This window comes from Pituophis catenifer, unplaced genomic scaffold, assembly GCF_029215685.1.
Source record: "Pituophis catenifer annectens isolate HBS135680 unplaced genomic scaffold, rPitCat1.0.hap2 SCAF_1, whole genome shotgun sequence".
NCBI lineage: Eukaryota > Metazoa > Chordata > Lepidosauria > Squamata > Colubridae > Pituophis > Pituophis catenifer.
In genome coordinates this window covers 97781876-97803064 of record NW_027256881.1, presented here as the reverse complement: position 1 = coordinate 97803064, position 21189 = coordinate 97781876, and the positions used below count along the sequence as shown (strand labels likewise).

Genomic DNA, 21189 nt, shown 5'->3' with positions numbered 1-21189 from the left:
TGTCCTGTCCTGTCCTGTCCTGTCCTGTCCTGTCCTGTCCTGTCCTGTCCTGTCCTGTCCTATCCTATCCTATCCTATCCTATCCTATCCTATCCTATCCTATCCTATCCTATTCTATTCTATCCTATCCTATCCTATCCTATCCTATCCTATCCTATCCCATCCCATCCCATCCCATCCCATCCCATCCCATCCCATCTCATCAACCCATCATTGGATGCCATTTAGGCCACTGAATTTAGTCAGGAATAGTATTTGAAGACAAAAAGCAGTACATAGGACTTTATTTAATTATACTGTGCACTCTATGTGTTGTAATACATCTGCTCCTGATTTTTGTGGAAGGAACTTGAATAGAGGTATTGTTTGTACTTAAAACCTGAATTTTCCCATATACTTTCCAATGTCTTAGACAAAAATGTCAGCCATTATTCCATTGACCTCACTTTTCATTCTTCTTTTGCCATGTAGGCTCCTTCAAAAATGATTTGGCTGCCTTCAAGACCTGGAGCTCTAATGCCAAAATGAGGACTCACACACGGGGGGCTCCCAGTGTGTTTTTCATACATGTGGTTTGCTTTGCACTAATCTGCAGCACTGACAACAACCCAAGCACGGCTGTTCCATTTGTCAATGCCAACTACGACAACTACCCAATGCTCTACTTCTCTAGGCGAGAGATACAGGATCTCCGATATAAGGCAGGCACTACACATCAACACATTGCAGCTCGGTTGGTTGAAGCTGTGCAAATCATGCTGTCAAACTCTTTGGAATATCTTCCTCCCTGGGATCCCAAAGACTTCAGTGCTCGGTGGAATGAAATATATGGCAACAATTTGGGTGCTCTGGCAATGTTCTGTATACTTTATCCAGACAACATGGAAGCCATCGACATGGCCAAAGACTACATGGAAAGAATGGCGGCTCAGCCTAGTTGGTAGATTTTTGTCTTGTTTTTATTGCAAAACATAACTATACAGTGCATATTTGGGATATATTAAGAGTAAAGGGGTATAGAATGCTTTGGTTTCTTTTCATAACTGTGTTTTTAGGGAATACCTATTTTTAAAGCTTATATCTAAAACAAGCATTATCATTTTTAGTGTATTCCAGTATACATGTCATATAAGCTAGCATTTGAATGTCCATTCTGAATCTAGAAACTTCAGTTTGGAGGTTTAAAACAAAATATTGACTTTTCTCCAATTTGGGAAGTCCAGGTCAGCCCCGCCCCCCACCCCCCTAAATACCAGTTTTCTGTTAAAAGTCAATATATTGGCCACTATCTGATTGCTGCTAGATTATTTTCAGCCACCAATAGAAGCCAGAGGGGCTGTTAAACTAATGCATATATAATTCAATACAGTTCTCAGCTGTATCCTAGAGAAGGGTACAATTGAGTTAAATGAATTTAGAAACTTGCTTGTATTTTAGAATATTACTTGGAAATCTGCATTTAAACTAAATAAACATAATCAACTCTTAATATTTTTAAAGGAAACTGTTAATTGTAATATAGGATATAAAATTGTTTTATTTTATTTTTAAGTTTAAAGTTCTGGCTTTAGTAAGTGATTGAAACTTCAAACATAATCTTTAACATTCATAAATACCTGTATGAATGTAATGAACATTGTTGCTGCATAATGGAAAGGCCAGAAAATTTGTCCACCATTTATTTCACTTGTCAAAAATAGCATGGGGAAGCAACCACTATAATTACAGAACACAGAATAACAGAGTTGAAAGGGATCTTGGAGATGATCTAGTCCAATCCCCTGCCCAGGAGACCTTATACCATTTTGGACAGATGGCTGTATCCAGTTGCCTCTTAAAAACCTCCAGTGATTGGAGCGCCTGCAACTTTTGGAAGCAAGCTGTTCCACTGGTTAATTTTTCTCACTGACAGGAAATTTATCCTTAGTTCTAGGTTGCATCTCCCTTCGTTAAGCTTCCATCCATTACTTCTTTTCTTGCCCTCAGATGCTTTGGAGAATAGGTTGACCCTCTCCTCTCTGTGACAACCCTTCAAATATTGGAGTGCTACCATGTCACCCGTGGGTCTCCCCTTTGTTAGATTAGTAGACATTCCCAGTTCCTGCAACCGTTCATCATACAGTTTAGCCTTCAGTCCCCTAAACATCTTTGTTGCTCTTCTGCACTCTTTCTAGAGTCTCAACATCTTTTTTATGTTATTGTTATCCTGTACTCTGTAATTACTGTGGTTGCTCCCACACACGCTATTTTTGACAATTGAAATAAATGGTGGTCATTTTCTCTGGCCTTTTCATTATGTAGCAATAATGTTCATTCATGCAAGTATTTATAAATGTTAAAGATTATGTTTGAAGTTTAAATCAAACACTTAAGTCATTTTTTTCATGTCAGTGTTAGAGTAGCAAAAGCTACATAGTTTAAAAGTACTTATTGTTAAAATGGCAATAAAAGCTGTGAAGTTCAAAAGAAAAAGGGTAATAAATTAGACTGCTGAGTATTTAATCCAGAGTTTACTCATTTTTTAAAATGATTGGCAGAAATAATATGCAATTTCAAATTGTCAATGAAGTTTGAAATTCCTTAAGTCATTTGTATATAAAAGCAATAATAGCCTAATAGCAGTTTTGCAACAAATGAAAGAGTAGAGAGAAAGAAATTCACTCACTGTCATTTTCAAGTGTAAAATTTACTGTGAGATGAGATTTGTGGATATAAACTAAATATTAGTTGTTATGTGAGATTCCTACTTTTTCTCAAAAACATTCCTGTAATAGAATAATGACCTCTTTTAGAATCAACCTTTAGGCACTGCTACTGTATAGTTTGAAAGGCATCTTTGTTTTCCTTTACTTTATCAAAACTGAATAATCTTGATAAAGCATCTAAGTACTTTAAGTGATGCTGCTTCTGGCTCTTGGAATACAAGTTGAAATCTTCATTTGTGCTTAGATAACTTGTACCTGAAATTTATCTTTTTCCAGTTAACTGCATAACTTATTTTTCCTCTAAATGCTTATCTGTAATCTCTTTTGAAACAGAGATAACACTATTAATTTAATTTAATTTTCACTGTAACTTTTACAGTTCTATATTGTCAGTTAAATTTATTTCTTTAGCTATTTTTTATTCCACCTTTATTAGTTTTATAAATAACTCTGATACTCCTTTCCCCGTCCTGTTTTCCCCACAACAACAAACCTGTAAGGGGACTTGGGTTGAGAGAGAGTGACTGGTCCAAAGTTTTCCATCTGGCTTTCATGCCTAAGGCAGGATTAGAACTCAGTCTCCTGATTTCTAGCCTAGGGCCTTAACAACTAGACCAAAATGACTCTCTCAGTGTATTGTACTATAATTCCCTGATCAGACTCTACAGTCCTTAGAAGACATTCAACATATTGGATGATAATAATTGTCATCATTATAGACAATTCTATGAACAATTTATAAATTATAGTAAAAGACAGTATGGATTATGTCCTGTAGCTAAAATTCTATAAATGCTTGGCATATACTAAAATATATTTTCAAGCTTCTGGCAAGTAATGTTATATCAATATGTTTCAGGCAAAGACAGTCTTGGATCCAGGCCATGAGGGGTTACTGTGAGTGTTTAATAAATTGAAGACCTGGCCAACAGGTCTGTAAACAGGCTGTTTACGAGCAATTGCGCACTCCGGCCCCCGATGCGTGACTCGTGTCCTGGGTTGTGTAGAGTCTCAGGCCCTGGGTCCGCGGCTGATGTTGTGTAATGCCAGGTCGGTGGTTAATAAAGCCCCCCTCATTTGTGATCTTATTTTGGAGGGGGGTGCGGACCTGGCAGGTATTACGGAGACCTGGTTGGGCCAGGAGGGGGGGGTCCCCCTCGTTGAGATGTGCCCACCAGGTTTCCGTGCATTTCATCAGCCAAGGGCCCAGGGGAGGGGTGGGGGAGTGGCGGTGATTGTTAGGGAAAGTCTTTGTCCGAGGGAGACCACTGTTCCTCAGATAGCCGGATGTGAGTCCCTCTGTGTGAAGTGGGGCCGTGGGGTGCAGATGGGTTTGCTGACTACGTACCTGGCTCCCTGCCACGTGGCAGCGACCCTGCCCGAGCTACTCGACGTCATTGCCGGGGTGGCGGTTGATACCCCCAGACTTATTGTCATGGGGGATTTCAACCTTCCATCCGCGGGTGAGGCGTCAGAGGCGGCTCGGGAGTTCATGGCTTCCATGACGGCCATGGACCTGACCCAGTTAGTTCAAGGCCCCACTCACATGGGGGGACACACTCTGGACCTGATTTTTGTCTCTGGTCAGTGGTTGAATGATCTTGGTAGAGGGGACCTAGATATTAAACCCTTGTCATGGACAGATCATTCGCTCCTCCAACTAGACTTTCCTACCGCCGCCCCCCGCCGCAGGGAGACGGAGCCAACTAGATGGTTCCGTCCCAGGCGCCTGATGGAACCCGAAAGGTTCCTGACGGAGCTTGGGCCGTGCCCTGAGACCCTAACACACGACTCGACTGAAGAGCTGGTGGCCGCCTGGGAAAGGGCGGCCGCTGGAGCTTTGGACCGCGTCGTGCCTTTGCGGCCTCTGACCCGATGCCGATCTCAACTGGCTCCTTGGTTTTCTGAGGAGCTGAGAGAGATGAAGCGTCGGAAAAGACGCCTAGAGAGCATTTGGAGGACTAGCCAATCCGATTCCGACCGGACACAGGTGAGGTCTTATATCAAGACCTACCTAGTGGCGATAAAAGCGGCAAAGTCTAACCACTTTTCCGCTCTTATCGCATCTGCAGAGAACCGCCCAGCCGCCTTGTTTAGGGTGACCCACTCCCTCCTCCGGGGGGGAGTGCGGGAAGATCCCTTGCAGGGTCGTGCTGAGGATTTTGTGCAATTCCTGCACGATAAAGTCGCTCGGATTCGGGATGGCTTGGACTCCGACTGGATGAGTCCACGGGAGGAGACGAGGGCAGGTCTTGAGAATGTTACCTGGGAGGAGTTTGATCCTGTGACTCCCGAGGATGTGGACAGGGTTCTGGGTAAGATTAGTGCCGCCACGTGTTTATTGGACCCGTGTCCCTCCTGGTTGGTGCTGGCCTCCCGGGAGGTTACACGAGGCTGGCTCCAGGGGATTATAAGTGCTTCTCTGAGTGAGGGTGCCTTTCCTGCCGCCTTGAAAGAGGCGGTAGTGAGGCCCCTCCTCAAGAAGCCTTCCCTGGACCCGGCTGAATTAGCCAACTATCGTCCAGTCTCCAACCTTCGTTTTGTGGCGAAGGTTGTTGAGAGCGTGGTGGCACGACAACTTCCCCGGCACCTGGATGAAGCTATCTATCTAGACCCGTACCAGTCGGGCTTCAGGCAGGGGTACAGCACTGAAACGGCATTGGTCGCGTTGGTGGATGATCTCTGGAGGGCTCGGGACAGGGGCTGCTCCTCTGTCCTAGTCCTATTAGACCTCTCGGCGGCTTTTGATACCATCGATCATGGTATCATGCTGCAGCAGTTGAGGGGGTTAGGAATAGGGGGCACCGTTTTGCGGTGGTTCTCCTCCTTCCTCTCCGACCGCTCGCAGTTTGTGTTGGCAGGGGGACAGAGGTCGACCTCGAGGCATCTCGCATGGGGAGTGCCGCAAGGGTCGGTCCTCTCGCCTCTCCTGTTCAACATTTATGTGAAGCCGCTGGGTGAGATCATCCGTGGTTTCGGGGTGAAGTGTCATCTGTACACTGACGATACTCAGCTGTACATCTCCACCCCAGACCACCCCAACGATGCCCTTGATGTGATGTCCCGCTGCCTGGAGGCCGTGCGGGCCTGGATGGGGAGGAACAGGCTCAGACTCAACCCCTCCAAGACCGAGTGGCTGTTGCTTCCGGCGCCCCGATATAGTCAGCAGGTGCCATCGCTGACTATTGGGGGTGAATCTTTGCCCCCCACAGAGAGGGCTCGCAATCTGGGTGTCCTCCTGGACGCACGGCTGTCTTTAGAAGAGCACATGACGGCCGTGGCCAGGGGGGCCTTTTATCAGGTTCGCCTGATTCGCCAGTTGCAGCCCTTTCTGGATCGGGACGCCTTGCGCACGGTCACTCACGCCCTTGTCACCTCCCAGTTGGACTATTGTAATGCTCTCTACATGGGGCTCCCCTTGAAGAGCACTCGGAGACTCCAACTGGTCCAGAATGCGGCCGCGCGGGTGGTTATGGGTGCAACTCGTTGCGCCCACGTGACACCCCTCCTGCGCGAGCTGCACTGGCTCCCAGTGGTCTTCCGGGTGCGATTCAAGGTGTTGGTTACCACCTTTAAAGCGCTCCATGGCATAGGACCCGGGTACCTTCGAGACCGACTTCTGCCACCAATAGCCTCCGACCGACCAAGTTATGTCGGCTGGCGACACCCAGGGGGAGGGCCTTCTCTGTGGGAGCCCCAGCCCTGTGGAATGAACTGCCCCCCGAAATACGAAAGATTTCCGACCTCCGGGTGTTTCGCTGCGCTCTGAAGACCCTGTTGTTCCGCCAGGCAGGGCTATTAACATAACGTTTTAAATTGGGGTATTTTAAATTTCTGGGATTTTAATTGGAGCCTAATTATTTAATGATTTTAAATTTTAAATTGTTGTTGTGTTTTTTGTGTTTTTAAATAGGCTGTACACCGCCCTGAGTCCTTCGGGAGAAGGGCGGTATAGAAATAAAATTATTATTATTATTATTATTATTATTAAAATTCTGCTTTGCCAAAATAATTCACCAGATGCTAAGAATTTTTAAATAAAATCAAAATAAAGGTAAAGGTTTCCCTTGTCCAGTCATGTCTGACTCTAGGGGGTGATGCTCATCTCCGCTTCTTAGCCAAGGAAGCATCATTTTCTGTAAGCATTTCTGTGGTCATCTTGACTATACTCCAAGGCGCACCGAGCACTGTTACCCTCCCACCAAAATGGTACCTATTTATATAGTCACATTTTCATACTTTTGAACTTCTAGGTGAGCAGAAGCTGGGGTGAGAATGGAAACTTACCCCATTGTGCAATGCTCGAGTCTCGAAACTGGGCTCGAAACTTCCAGCTGACAAGCCCAGTGAGCCATCACATCCTTCTCAAAATCAAAATATGCCGCTGTAAACTTGATTGTTACAGTGTGTGGTGAAGATGAGGCTATGAGACCATTCAAAAGCTACCAGTCCTCGTGGAAGCGTTTGCTCTGCATCTCTACACAGGTTCAGTTCATGGGAGAAGCCCTCTAAGCAGTTTAAGGCTATGAGAGGATTCTGTGCTTCAACATTACAACCATCAGTTTTGAAGAGGTGCTCCAGTTGTTTGGTAAAACTGCCTGTCCAAATAATTGCTGAACCCTTTTTGGAGTCATCAGGAAACGTTTTGTCCCAAATATGAAGAGATCTATTATTTTTAATGTGGAAAAGATAATGTGATCCTACTTTGGAGCCATCAGTATTTCAATATTTTTTATTAAAGTGCAAGCTAGTTCATAATAATATTGTCTACCACTTTTGATTTTTCTGTAGAGAAAAATCACATGATTCAAATATCTGGGGGCTATGTGACAGCAAAATACAAATGTTGGATTATTTATTATAGCTTATCCTCTTGCCAAAATTCCTCAGTAGAATAGTTCATAATGAAATACAGTTCATAAAACCCCATTCCATTTCCAGTGAGCTTCCTTGAGAAGAGAATAAAAGAGCAAAATCACTTTCATATATTTGTATAGGTGGCCTCTCAGAACACCCTTCCACAGACTCAGTTTCAATGAGTACAATTCAACTGCTATAATTTCTCCAGCCAGATAACTATTACTATTAATTGTAGGAGATGCCATTTTAAACCAATTTTTAAAAATACTTATTTTATATATTTGAATTTATAAGGCACCCAAGTCCAATAGAGTCCAATTATGTTCAAGTAGTTTAATTGCACTGGTTATAGCTCCAGTAGTTTTTTAGAGAGAACAACTATAGTGATAGGGAAGCAAAATCATTCATTCATTCATTCATTCATTCATTCATTCATTCATTCATTCATTCATTCATTCACTGTAGCCAACCATATCAGTCAATGATATGTCCAGTGTCTTACAGTTAAGATACTAAAACATTTAAAAAAGAATCTTGAACCAACCTAGAAATCAATAATATTTTTATTGCTTTTATGTAAGATTGATAGTGTGGAAACCAAGCAAGACCATAGGTCATACTGTAGGCTGAATTAAAAAAAAAAGCAGAGCTAAAAAGATAATATTAGATACTAGAATATTAACTGAAATCTTGTTCTGCAAATAAGAAAGTGACCTTGTAATCACTGTTTCAGTTGACATCATATGAACTCTGCAAAGATTGAAGGCTAACCTTCCCTGGTTGCTTGGCCTGACATGATGGAGGAAATGTGATGTCAGATGCCATCTCATATGTTAAAGGGAAAACACACTGATTTTTTAATACAAGCAAATCAAGAAGTTTGTCTTCTTGATTCTCTGGAATAATAATAATAATAATAACAACAACAACAACAATTTGATTCAGGAAGGGTTATTTTAGAGCAAATATGACTGATGAATTTTCAAACTGTAGTCTTTCATGAATTGTAAAACAGAATGAACTGCTATACATTGTTTGAAATTTTAATAAAGATTGAATTGAATAGACAAAGTGAATTGTTTGAAATTGCAATGTTGATTTCAAAGAAGAAACTAGGTTTACAAACTCTTGGATTAAACCTAAATTCCTGGTTTTGTACAGACAGAAGAAACCCACAATTTTAATGTTTATCTAAAAAAATCTTTTGTGTGATATTTGGGGAATCTGGGAGGCTTACAAATGATACCCATCTCTCAGATAATGAACAGAGGACCATTAATATTAGCTTGAAAATGAGACAAGCCTCTTTTCCATTGTGGGAGGCAGGGTTCAGTTTATTTCATGCACATTTCTAAATTACATTACATTAATCTGTATGCAATTTTTATATGTCATGGGTCTTCAGCCCCAAGCAATGAAAAAACTGAAGGTAGGGAAAGATTAATGTATGAGTGGAGATCTGCATGCTCAGTATTAGCTGTTTGATGCAATTCTCAGTTTTCTGTTTTAAAATTTAAATAGCAATGTTTCTATAATCGTGCCATCTATAAGATGTGTAGAAGTGACACCTTTCCTCTTTTACAGGTTAGTGAAGGATGCTCCATGGGATGAGGTTCCCCTTGCTCACTCTTTGGTTGGATTTGCCACTGCTTATGACTTTTTATATAACTACCTTAGCAAGTCCCAGCAGGAAAAATTTCTGGAAGTAATTGCCAATGCCTCAGGATATATGTATGAAGCCTCATATAGGCGTGGATGGGGTTTCCAATATCTACATAACCATCAGCCTACCAACTGTTTGGCCTTGCTGGTAGGAAGCCTGGTTCTAATGAATCAAGGTAGGTCTTGAACAATGAGCAATTCTTTCTTTTTTTAAAGCCTGTGACTTCCTAAAACCAAATGAAGTCCCTGAAAGCTCTAGCTATGACCCCAGAATCCCTGCAAAAATTGGAAATGAAATGTGATTTTTAATGCATCAGAAGTGGAAAATTAAAACATGACATAAGCACATGTCTACTGTTTTAAATTTTAAAATAAAATTAATTTTAGAATCATATAAATTCAATTCAGTTTTTTATTGTGATCCTGCTCTTGAACTGGCCTTATTTAATTTTTATAGTGCAGCATCTTATATTCTTCTTAAAGATCTGATATGGCCCTTAGGTTAAACAAGGTGTGCATATTGAAACTAGATAAACATACATTTTTAATTCTCAAAATCATTAATCTCTCATTCTCAGAGTGTGTTTGAGTATATATATTCTGTCTTCTTTATACAGTGTCTTAAGAGAATGATAGCATAAATGATCCATCTAGCCCAGGGCTGTCAAACTCGATTTCATTGAGGGCTGCATCAGGTTGTGTCTGACCTTGGGGGGGGGGCAGAGGGGCATGGCCAGCATGACATCACTTGTGTCAGGGGGTGCCTGTGGTGGCCTGAGTGCTCTGCCAGCGAAAACAGGCTCCCGAGCTCCATTTTCAGCTGGGATGCCTTCCTGCAACCTTCTGCCAGCGAAAATGGAGCTCAGAAAGGCCGCACGCGGCCCTCGTGAGCCCATTTTTGCTGGCAGGGGCACTTAGGCCACCACAGGCACCCCCTGACCAGGCAGGCTGGTCCTTCACTATTTCCAGGGTGGTCCCACGAGCCAGATCTAAGCACCCAATGGGCCAGATCTGGCCCTGGGCCTTGACTTTGACACCCCTGATCTAGCCCAACATCTAGTCCCACAACCAGTCAGTTGCTTCTGTAAAAGACACAGAAAGATAATGAAGACCCCAGCCCTTCTCAGTTTGTCCCAAGGAATTGATACTCCTTGATCTACTGCCTCAAACATGGAGATTTCTCATAGCCTATCATGCAAATGAATACTGAATAACCTATTCTCTAGTAATTAAGATAATTTTCTCTTAAGGATATTCATCCGTGCCAATTATGTTATGTTATGTTATGTTATGTTATGTTATGTTATGTTATGTTATGTTATGTTATGTTATGTTCTGTTCTGTTCTGTTCTGTTCTGTTCTGTTATGTTATGTTATGTTATGTTCTGTTCTGTTCTGTTCTGTTCTGTTCTGTTCTGTTATGTTATGTTATGTTATGTTATGTTATGTTATGTTATGTTATGTTATGTTCTGTTCTGTTCTGTTCTGTTCTGTTCTGTTCTGTTATGTTATGTTTGTTATGTTATGTTATGTTATGTTATGTTATGTTATGTTATGTTATGTTATGTTATGTTATGTTATGTTATGTTATGTTATGTTATGTTATGTTATGTTATGTTATGTTATGTTATGTTATGTTATGTTATGTTATGTTATGTTATGTTATGTTATGTTATGTTATGTTATGTTATGTTATGTTATGTTATGTTCTGTTATGTTCTGTTATGTTATGAAGAGAGAAAAAGTACTAGCTTCATTCTTTCTTTTATTTCTTTATTTACTGCCTAGATAGATAGATAGATAGATAGATAGATAGATAGATAGATAGATAGATAGATGGGTGATAGATGATAGAGAGAGAGATAATTTCACTATATCTCCAGATTTCAGGTATTTTAAGTGAGAGAGAAAGGTTTCTTGTGCCCTTTTCTACATGTTGTGCATAATTTTATAAATGTATATCATGTTTTCTCATTTTTTATTTTTCTAAATATCCCAACTCCTTTTTGATTTCTTATCGAAATGTTTCCTAGATTTTTTTTAAATGAAAAATAAAATTTAGACACAGTAAATATTTTTATATTTTTTTATGAAATTTTAATTTCCTTCTCAAATATTTCCAAGCTTTATTAAATCTGCTCTTTTCAGTGCAACCCTCTTGTTGTTTTCAATAAACTCCACACCATGAGTAAAATATTTCTTTTTTGTTTGTTTGTTTGTTTGTTTATTATTACCAGTAATAGATAAGGCATAAAAATCTCTTAATAAAGGCAAGGCAAGTCTATGAATAGATCCAGTTTAAAAGCTCCATACAAAAACCACATGTAAACAAGCCCAAGTAACTTGCAAATTTTTCACACTTTAAAAGGTCATATTACTAATATAACATTGTTCGTCTTTTTCTTACAGGTTATCTTCAGGAAGCATACCTTTGGACTAAGCAAGTCCTAACAATAATGGAGAAATCTATAGTTCTACTACATGAAGTGACAGATGGCTCCTTGTATGAAGGAGTAGCTTATGGCAGCTATACCACCAGATCTCTTTTCCAGTACATATTCCTTGTCCAAAGGCATTTTGACATTAACCACTTTAAACATCCCTGGCTTAAGCAACATTTTGCTTTTATGTATAGAACAGTTCTACCAGGCAAGTAACACAACTTAAACTATCTTATAATCAATTATTAATTCTTAGGTAAAAAGCCCAACTGCAAGCGGTTATATATCACGACAGACTGTTTTACATATAGCAATAGCACAGACTTATATACTACTTCACAGTGCTTTACAGCCCTTTCTAAGCGGTTTACAGAGTCAGCATATTGCCCCCAATAATCTGGGACCTCATTTTACTAACCTTGGAAGGATGGAAGGCTGAGTCAACCTTGAGCCGATGAGACTCGAACTGCTGGCAGTCTGCGGAATTAGCCTGCAATACTGCATTCTAACAATTGCACCACTATGGTTCTTATATTGGTATTAAACTTTAGTATTCTCCACAAATGAAAATTGTATCAAACTAATAACCTTTGGTTAATGTACACCATGCCAACCTATAAAAAATTTGTATTCTCTAGATCATAATGATATAAACACTAGGTTGGATAAACAATGCATTTTTCTCATACAGAAAATGCTTCTATTCAGGGAAGGGCTGCTTATTTTCACACATTGATTTGTGAAAGAGTTTGTATAGTTGTAAATGTGATCCTATAGAACCCCTCTGCTGAAATACGTTTTTGTACAATTCTTGAATTATGGAGACAGACTGTTAGATACACAGTCTTATACAAAGTTATCTTACATTTACAAGCAAGCCATGTAAAAAGTATTCTGAGACATTTATATGGGGCCCAGCCCAGGCATACACTGGGTGTATCAGCTTCTACCAGTGGTGGTAGAAGCACTTGGGGCTCTGACTCCTAAGATGGCAGATTGGCTCCAAGAGATCCCAGGAACAACATCAGAGCTCTCTGTCCTGAAGAGGGCAATGCTAGGAATAGCAAAGATGCTTTGCTGAACCTCAAATTTCCAGGCCTCTTGTATAGGACCCAAGATTATATTCTCTGTTTACTCCAATGGATAGTAAGTGTCATTTTCAATCTTGGGTCCTATACAAGAGGCCTGGAAATTTGAATGAATGAATGAATGAATGAATCTTTGTATAAAAAGATTCATGCATTTAATATCTTAGTCATCACATCTGTCAACTTAAACTGGAAGTCTGAGTTGTTAAATTCATTAGCAGAATCTCAATCTTATCTATATAAGTTAGTAGGTAGTCATCAGGAATGTATCAAATTTGATGCAGATTCCTTAAAATGTCAGCATAACACAGCAGTTTATTGTACTTACAATATGGAAGATATGAAACCTGATGCATTTCCTCAAATCATGCATTGTTATTGATTGTCTAAGGCAGGGGTGTCAAACTCAATCACTTTGCGGGCCACATCAGGAGTTTGTTTGCCCTTGGGTGGCCTGGTCAGCGTGGCCAACTGGGTGGGCGTGGCTGGTCCCTCGCCATCTCCAGGATGGCCCCATGGGCCAACACTGTGGCCTATTGCAGGTCGGATGCAGCCCATGCGCTGCATGTTTGACATGTCTGCTCTAAGGAATGCACTCTCCAGCCCACAGAAGTTCTCAAACAAACACAACAGTCTTGCTATTTTCAAATTTAGATTATCTCATAATGTTAATTTACAATGATCTTAAGAATCAAATTAGAATGGACAGTTACTGAATTCTATCCCTCCCTTAGTGTCTAATATACCAGAGGGAAAATTTCATATTTTCAAAGACTGATGAACTATAAAACCTTCCAAATTATATATAAGACATATAAAATATGTCAGTTTCAAATTGCCTCATAAGGACTATTTTTGAATAGACAAAACTTGTCATTCATTATCATGGGGAAAAAGATACACCTTATAGTGTGAATCAATATCTTATAAATTAAAGCATCATTAACTAATAAACGAAGCTTCTGGAATGAAAAATGAGTTAGAGAATTTTCCCCAAATGAACTTGGAGAAATGTAGAGAAAAATATTTAATATGATATAACTTAGCTGTATTCAATATTAATTTTAAATAATATAATTTAAACAAGATAATCAATTTAAGTGAGGCATTAAATAGATTTTAATATGCTACAAAGAATTCTCTAGACATTCTGTGTGTAAATCTGAGCACATTAATGTTTCATAGTCTGACAATTTAATGATCTACTATTTTAGAGGAAAAGTGATATTAAAACTTTTATAAGAACCTTACAAATAGATATAGTATTACCAACATTATATGTAATATTGTAAATAATTGGGAGCTCTTTCTATCACTTAAATATGCAATATTAAGTAAGGGGTTTACTTTCATATATGTTTGTTTTAATTTTTCCTCCTAGGATTCCAAAGAACTGTTGCTATTGCAGATTCCAACTACAATTGGTTTTATGGTCCGGAAAGCCAGTTGGTTTTCCTAGATAAATTTGTTATGCGCAATGGCAGTGGAAACTGGTTGGCTGATCAGATTCGAAGGAACAGAATACTTGAAGGCCCAGGGACACCTTCCAAAGGACAGCGTTGGTGCACACTTCACACAGAGTTTCTCTGGTATGAAATCAGTAAATCTGTAATCAATGGGCTACATAGAGGGTGGACAAGAAAAAAAGTAGGCACAGAAGTGAGTTTAGATATGCTTGTCAGGAATTTATAGAATTTGTACCATTCTTTCTCAGCTGCACATTCTCAAGAAAACACCAGGCAAAGGTCAAATGGACTTTTTTATGCAGTAGATGAGATAGAGCTTTCCAAATATGTGCCATGAAATTATATTCTCTATCAGAAATGAGAAGATTTGGCTAACTATAGTTCCAGAAAATTTGTCAAAAACAGATAAGTCATCTTGGAGGTGATGAGCAGGAACGAAATGAGCAGTCTCACAGAACGAAATGAGCCTTACAGAAACAGTTACACTTTTTTCTCTCCTAAAAGAGGCTGAAAATTATGTAGCTTTTTTTAAGCTTTTTTTCAGCCCTAGGGAGGTGTTAGATCTACCTCTGATTCTCAGCTGTGCTTTAGAAGCTTTTTTTCAGTGAAGCAATCTCCCCCCCCTCCGACCCTCAGCTGTGAAGCTTTTTTTCAGCCCTAACGAGGCGCTAGCGTGTGAAGCGATCTCCATGGTTTGCCTGCTTTTCTCATTGCTTCTCTCTCCAAAGATCAGTTGTGCTTTAGAAGCTGGTTTTTATTGCCAAGCAGGAGATAAAAACCAGGAAACTAATGTGCTGAAGCTGACCAGACTAAAGAAGCTAGCCAGTTGAATATCTGATAGGCAGATTTCCCCCCCCCCCCCCGCTATTTTCCTCCCCAAAAACTAAGCTACATTTTATACTCCAGTGCATCTTATACTCTGAAAAATACAGAAGTTACTTTCAGAGGCATGCAGACTCTTGAAACAAAATGCTGTAGCCCCAATGTCCCTAAGAGGAGGGTATGTAATAGTCCAGTAACTTGTTGAGGATAGGCTTGGTATGGGAATAAGTTAGGTAAAGTAATAAAACCCTTGATATTTGTTTTAACATTGTGCTACCAAACATTGTGGAGAAAACATTGATAATTTCAAATATGTTTTGCTCTGTTAGAGTAATCTGAACTTACCTTTGGGTTTGTTGACTTTTTATACTCTACTAGGAAAGATCAGCAGTGTTGGAGTTTTGGATAACCAAGGCTTGTTGGTTAGCACAGGTTATGTATTCTTCCATTTTGCTTGCTTTGCATGTGTTGGATGGGATGATCTTGTGAATGGATGTTGCTTGCGAATGATTAATGCTTTGTTGGTAGATTATTTGGCCAATAAAAATAATAACAATAATAATGTTTTAGCTCTATTTTATCTCTGTTTTGGTTGCTTCTTTTTTGGTGGTGTCGATATCTGCTTGATAGCATTACTTGGTGGTGATTTTTTTCTCTTGTCATTGTTGAAATATAATTTGGCTTTCGTTATTTGGTTGGTAAAGAGATGGCTGTAGTTGTTCTAGGTTTTGGTTGATTGCTGTGTGATTTGTGGTATGTTGTTGTAGGTTGGGCTGATGTGTTCATGATTTTAATAGAATTAATTCGCTATATCTCTTGATCACTACCTAGTCAGAGTAGTGTAGGCTTCTAAGAACTCCCTCTTTCGTGAGAATATTTCACTATTTTCCTATTGAGATTAGGAAGTCATATTGAGTCTATTTACAACTAGTAAAGGATGCTCAAGGATATATCTTGCTAATCTTTTGTCTGCTTTGGCCTATGCAGCGACACTTGCATTTTATTTTGTAGATTACTCCTGTTTTGTCTTCCTTTGGTACGGCGGCCTTGAATTTGCTGAGAATGCTTTGTAGGGACTTCGTTTATTTGCATACTTCAGAAATTTTCAAATAGCTGGAACAACCTTTTAACATACTCCAAAGTGCCTTTGATGTAGGGAGCCTTATTCTTTTTATGATGCTTGGGCTTTTATCTAGCATTGCAGCAAGTTACAGAAAGTAGAAATCATAACACTTTTTTTAATACAGCGGATACCCAAGCGGCATGCAAATAGAACATATAGAACATAACGAGTCTGAAATATCCATTGAAATATCCATTTCAATGAAATATCCATTGAAATATCCAGTTTGAAATATCCATTCTGTTCTTTCAAGATGTCCTTCAATGAAGGCTGGTACGTATCCTTTACTTACAAGTCCCTGTGACTAAAAATTGTCCAACTGAGATTGAAAAGCACTCTGAACAATTGAGGATCACGGATAATATTTCAATATTTATCATAAAGTAAGAAACATAACTGTTCCTGCTTTGCTGTTAAATAGATAAAAACAGCAAAATCCCTTTCAGTCAATATGGATTGCTTTAATAGTTTTTAAATTATTATTCAGTGTATGACAATTAAAAAGTAAATCCAATTGTATTCAACAGGATTTATGGCTTGGTAGGAGTTTTAGAGTAGAAGCTTTAGAGTGCAATCCTCTTGCAAATATATTTAGAAGTAAGTCCAACTAAGCTCAGAAGAAGCTTATTTGAAAGCAAATATGCATATGACTGAAGTGTTGGCTATTTAAGCCCTGATTTAAACAAGCCCTGATTAGTTAAGAGGGTTGGTGGCAGGTTTAAAGGACTCGTTATGTTCTATATGTTCTGTTTGCATGCCGCTTGGGCATCTTTTCAGCCCAACATTTTGCATAGTCAGCAGGGTTGTTGTTTTTCACAACATAGATTTAGGCTGAAGATTTGGTGGATTTGGTGTGTGTGTGTGTGTGTGTGTGTGTGTGTGTGTGTGTGTGTGTGTCTATTTCATTGATAATAAAACTTTTTTTAAATGATGAATAATGTTTGTTTTAGTACATCTTGTTACCTGTTCAACGAACTTAATTTCCCACCTGGGTGCTCTTATGACTATACAAACATTCATCTCTTTCTCAAGCTATTTAACAGGCAACAATGGAAATACTCTAATAGGGAAATGAACTTTAAGCTAGTTCCCCATTATACTGTATATCTGGCTCAGTTCAACCCTATGCAATGTCCTCTAAGTATGTGGGGTTCCCATTATTTTCATCCAGTATCAGATAAAGGAAAACCACTTAATACAATATACCAATCCTGAAAATGTGCAGATTTTTTCTTGCCAAACAAATATAATTTTTTAAAATACAAAACTCATAACTTCTTAAACTTACTTGCTTTTCTACTTAACTTCTCCTTTATCTGCAGAGCTTTCTTCACTCTAGATGATCTCTTTCCATTTCAGATATAAAGATTTTATACTTGGGAAGGCAGAAGGATTGCTAATGGACAAGTGCAAACATCATTTAAACCAGACAGATATTTGAAAGCTTGGAATGGAGCATATTTTTTTCTAAATAAGTTTTCTGAGTTCTCCAAACTCAGCTTACTCTTTTTCAGATGTGCTTTTTCCAGAAATTCTGAACCAGGTTAAAGCATGAATTCCTAAAATGCAAGCTAATATACTGTTTATACAAAGCAAAAAACAAAAATTTATCATAATCTTCTTCATTAAAGACTATTGCAGAGTGGAATATTGTTCCATATTAACATTGCCAAATGTTTTTACAAAGTAAAAAATTTGATAGTAGTAATGTGGTTTCTTGTTAATGTTTTTATTATTTCTATCCTGTCTTGAAATTCACTGATCAACAACTCATTCTCTTTATGTTTTTGAAAGGTATGATTCAAGCCTGGGATTCGTCCCTCCACCAGATTATGGTATTCCCAAACTTCATTATTTCGAGGACTGGGGAGTTGTAACATATGGAAGTGCTCTGCCAGCCGAAATCAACAGCCCCTTTCTCTCCTTCAAATCAGGAAAGCTGGGAGGACGTGCAATCTATGACATGGTTCACCAGAACAAGTACAAAGAATGGATCAAAGGTTGGAGGAACTTCAATGCTGGGCATGAGCATCCAGATCAGAACTCATTTACGTTTGCCCCCAATGGTGTACCTTTCATAACAGAAGCTCTGTATGGACCAAAATACACATTTTTAAATAATGTGCTGATGTTTTCTCCAGCTGTATCAAAGAGTTGTTTTTATCCATGGGAAGGACAAGTTACTGAAGATTGCTCATCAAAGTGGTTGAAATATAAACATGATCTGGCTGCAGATTGCCAAGGGAAAGTAATTGCTGCTATAGAAAAAAATGAGATAATCTTTATTAGAGGAGAAGGAGTGGGTGCCTACCATCCTAAACTGAAGTTGAAAAGCGTACAAAGAAACCTATTACTTCTTCATCCCCAGCTTCTCTTGCTAGTGGACCAAATATATCTTCAAGATGATAGTCCTGCCAAAATAGCAACTAGCTTCTTCCACAATGTTGATGTGCCTTTTGAAGACACAGTTATTGATAATGTCCACGGAGCCTTCATTCGGCAACAGGATGGGATCTACAAGATGTACTGGATGGATGATACTGGATATAGTCAAAAAGCTATCATCGCCTCAAGAATGTATCCCAGAGGCTACCCTTACAATGGGACAAACTACGTGAATGTCACTACTCATCTGCGTAGCCCAATCACTAGAGTCGTATACCTCTTCATTGGACCTTCTATAGACGTCCAGAGTTTCAGCGTCCATGGGAAGTCTCAGCAGCTAGATATTTTTGTCACCACCAGTGAGCATGCTTATGCCATCTATCTGTGGACCGATGAGAATAAAAGCCACTCTGTTTTTGCACAAGTTATTGCAGACCATCAAAAAGTGGTGTTTGAGCGAGCTTCTGCAATTAGGAACTCCCCAGTTTCAGGAGTAAAGGACAATATTGAGATAGTAGAGAAAAACCTTCAGCATTTCAAGCCTGTGTTCCAGCAGTTAGAGAAGCAGATCCTTTCACGTGTGCGGAACACGGATAGCTTCAGAAAGACAGCTGAACGCCTACTCCGGTTTTCAGATAAAAGACAGACAGAAGAAGTCATTGACAGAATATTTGCAATTTCTCAGCAGCAGCAAGGCAGAGCAAAAAAGAACAAAAAGGTGGCTAAAGGCTACAAATTTGTGGATGCTGGCCCAGATATATTTGCACAAATCGAAGTCAATGAAAGAAAAATTCGGCAAAAAGCACAAAGCTTGGCCCAAAAAGAATTGCCTGTGGATGAAGAAGAAGAAATGAAAGATCTTCTGGATTTTGCAGATATTACCTATGCGAAAGAGAAAAACAGTGTGCCAATCAAAGTTCAACCTGGTCTGTCCCAAATATTTTCCACTACTCGAAGCAGTGCTCCTTTAGTGTCAGCTTCTTACACACGTCTTTTCCTCATTCTGAATATTGTCATTTTCTTTATTATGCTAGCAATGCAACTCACCTGGTTCCAGAAAGCCAAGAGCTTACATGGGCAAAGATGCCTTTATGCAATCTTGTTAATTGACAGCTGTATATTACTGTGGCTATATTCTTCTTGTTCCCAATCACAATGCTAGCAAAAAAACAAAGCAAGACTGTGAATGCTATTTGACCATTCTATGATTAGGTATGTTTATGCAAAGGTGCAGAATATATTTTCTTTTCTGAATGTATTCCAGAAAATATCTATGGAAAAATTCTCTTTTAATCAGAGAAGATGAAATTAATGGGCATTGAGACATTTGACACATTTCTCAGATTATCACCTATATACGGGTCAAGTCTGTTCTATAAATGAATGTCTTGTGCTTTTATTCTGAATTCAATATGTGCATTTAATTTTCTTCTCCAAAACCAATTTTCCTTGTCACTGAGTTGATTTATTATTTTTTGAACATATGCAACTGGGATGGTTTAATCAAAGTCTACTGGTTGTTATCGTATGGATAATCCTCAGATAATAGTCCTCAGTGGTATATATTTCTTTTCAATGTTTTGCCTGTTTTAAAGTACTGTGCTATTACAATTAGCATTTTTTAAAAAGTGTGGATACCATTTCTTCCCAGTTGGCCTTCAGACCTATTTGTTTTGCTTAGTTACGGTACTTTTTGGAGTACAAGATACACTTTTTCCCCCCTAAAAGAGGGTGGAAATGTTGCTGTGTCTTATACACCGAATACACACATTTTTGGCCTCCTGAAGCCCGGCCCCGTGCGTCCCATTTTTGCAAAAAACGGGCCCGCTTTTCACAAAAACAGGACATGATGAGGTTTTGGAGGCCTGCAGAGTGCTCCTAGGGGTGAGCCGGGGAGGGCAAAAACTTTTTTTTTTCTTGCTTACCTCTTCGAAATCTTGGTGCATCTTATACACTGGTGCGTCTTATAGTCCGAAAAATACGGTAATTGTGAGGACCCTTTTTCAAATGTGACCTATCATGAGATAGAAAAACCATCTGGGCTAAGAGATGTATCTAACTTTAAATGAATCCTTGTTCCATAGATATTCTCCTTGTATTCAGCCTCTTTTCCCATTAATCTAAGAAAACAATTATGGCTAAAGCATAGCATGTTATCATTTCTTGAGTCCAGGATCCAAACAGTATGGGCATACATGTTATCAAGTTATCCATAATCTAATGTCACAGACAGAAATGGTATTTTTATGAAACATTCCAACAAATTGGGTCCTCATAATTTTCTATAACTGATCAAATACTCAGTGGTCAATGTATATTAATGTGTCAATCAGTTTACTTGAGGAACTATGCAGAATATAAAATGGTTAAGGTTCTAGAAAGTAGACGACCACTGAGGATGGAAGAACCTACATCTGGTAGTCATTGATATTGGTATATTAGAAGGTTGCATTTAATGCATAAGATGATGTTATTTGTTGCAATGCTTCTCTATAAAAATTGGATCCTTTCCTTGGGAAGCATATTGGAAGTAATTGATAAATGAAGCCTTTGACCTTGCTAGATTTGATATCAGGCCCATAAGTACTAGATATTGTTCAAATAAGGAATGTTTTCGACAACCAAGAACTTTATTTT

At 39.1% G+C, this 21189-nt stretch overlaps 1 protein-coding gene across 3 annotated transcripts; it reads left to right on the top strand.

Moving 5' to 3' along the window:
• Positions 1-524: 524 nt before the first annotated feature.
• On the top strand, positions 525-19714 carry DSE (dermatan sulfate epimerase). Of its 3 annotated transcripts, XM_070953176.1 has the most exons (6): positions 525-940; positions 9150-9407; position 9808; positions 11648-11876; positions 14138-14345; positions 17962-19714. In XM_070953176.1, the coding sequence occupies exons 1-6, from the start codon at positions 525-527 to the stop codon at positions 19712-19714; spliced, it is 2865 nt and encodes a 954-aa protein (XP_070809277.1). The 3 variants fall into 3 exon arrangements, with proteins under 3 accessions (XP_070809277.1, XP_070809268.1, XP_070809260.1); XM_070953167.1 differs by lacking the exon at position 9808 and having other exon boundaries at positions 9150-9403; positions 11652-11876; XM_070953159.1 differs by lacking the exon at position 9808 and having other exon boundaries at positions 9150-9403; positions 11637-11876.
• The last annotated feature ends 1475 nt before the right edge of the window (positions 19715-21189 follow it).

Coding starts and splice junctions, on each gene's coding strand:
- DSE (XM_070953159.1), top strand. CDS start 525: ATGAGGACTCACACACGGGGGGCTCCCAGTGTGTTTTTCATACATGTG. Junction 9,404..11,636: donor CCTGGTTCTAATGAATCAAG/GTAGGTCTTGAA, acceptor TTTTTCTTACAG/GTTATCTTCAGGAAGCATAC. Junction 14,346..17,961: donor CTTCACACAGAGTTTCTCTG/GTATGAAATCAG, acceptor TGTTTTTGAAAG/GTATGATTCAAGCCTGGGAT.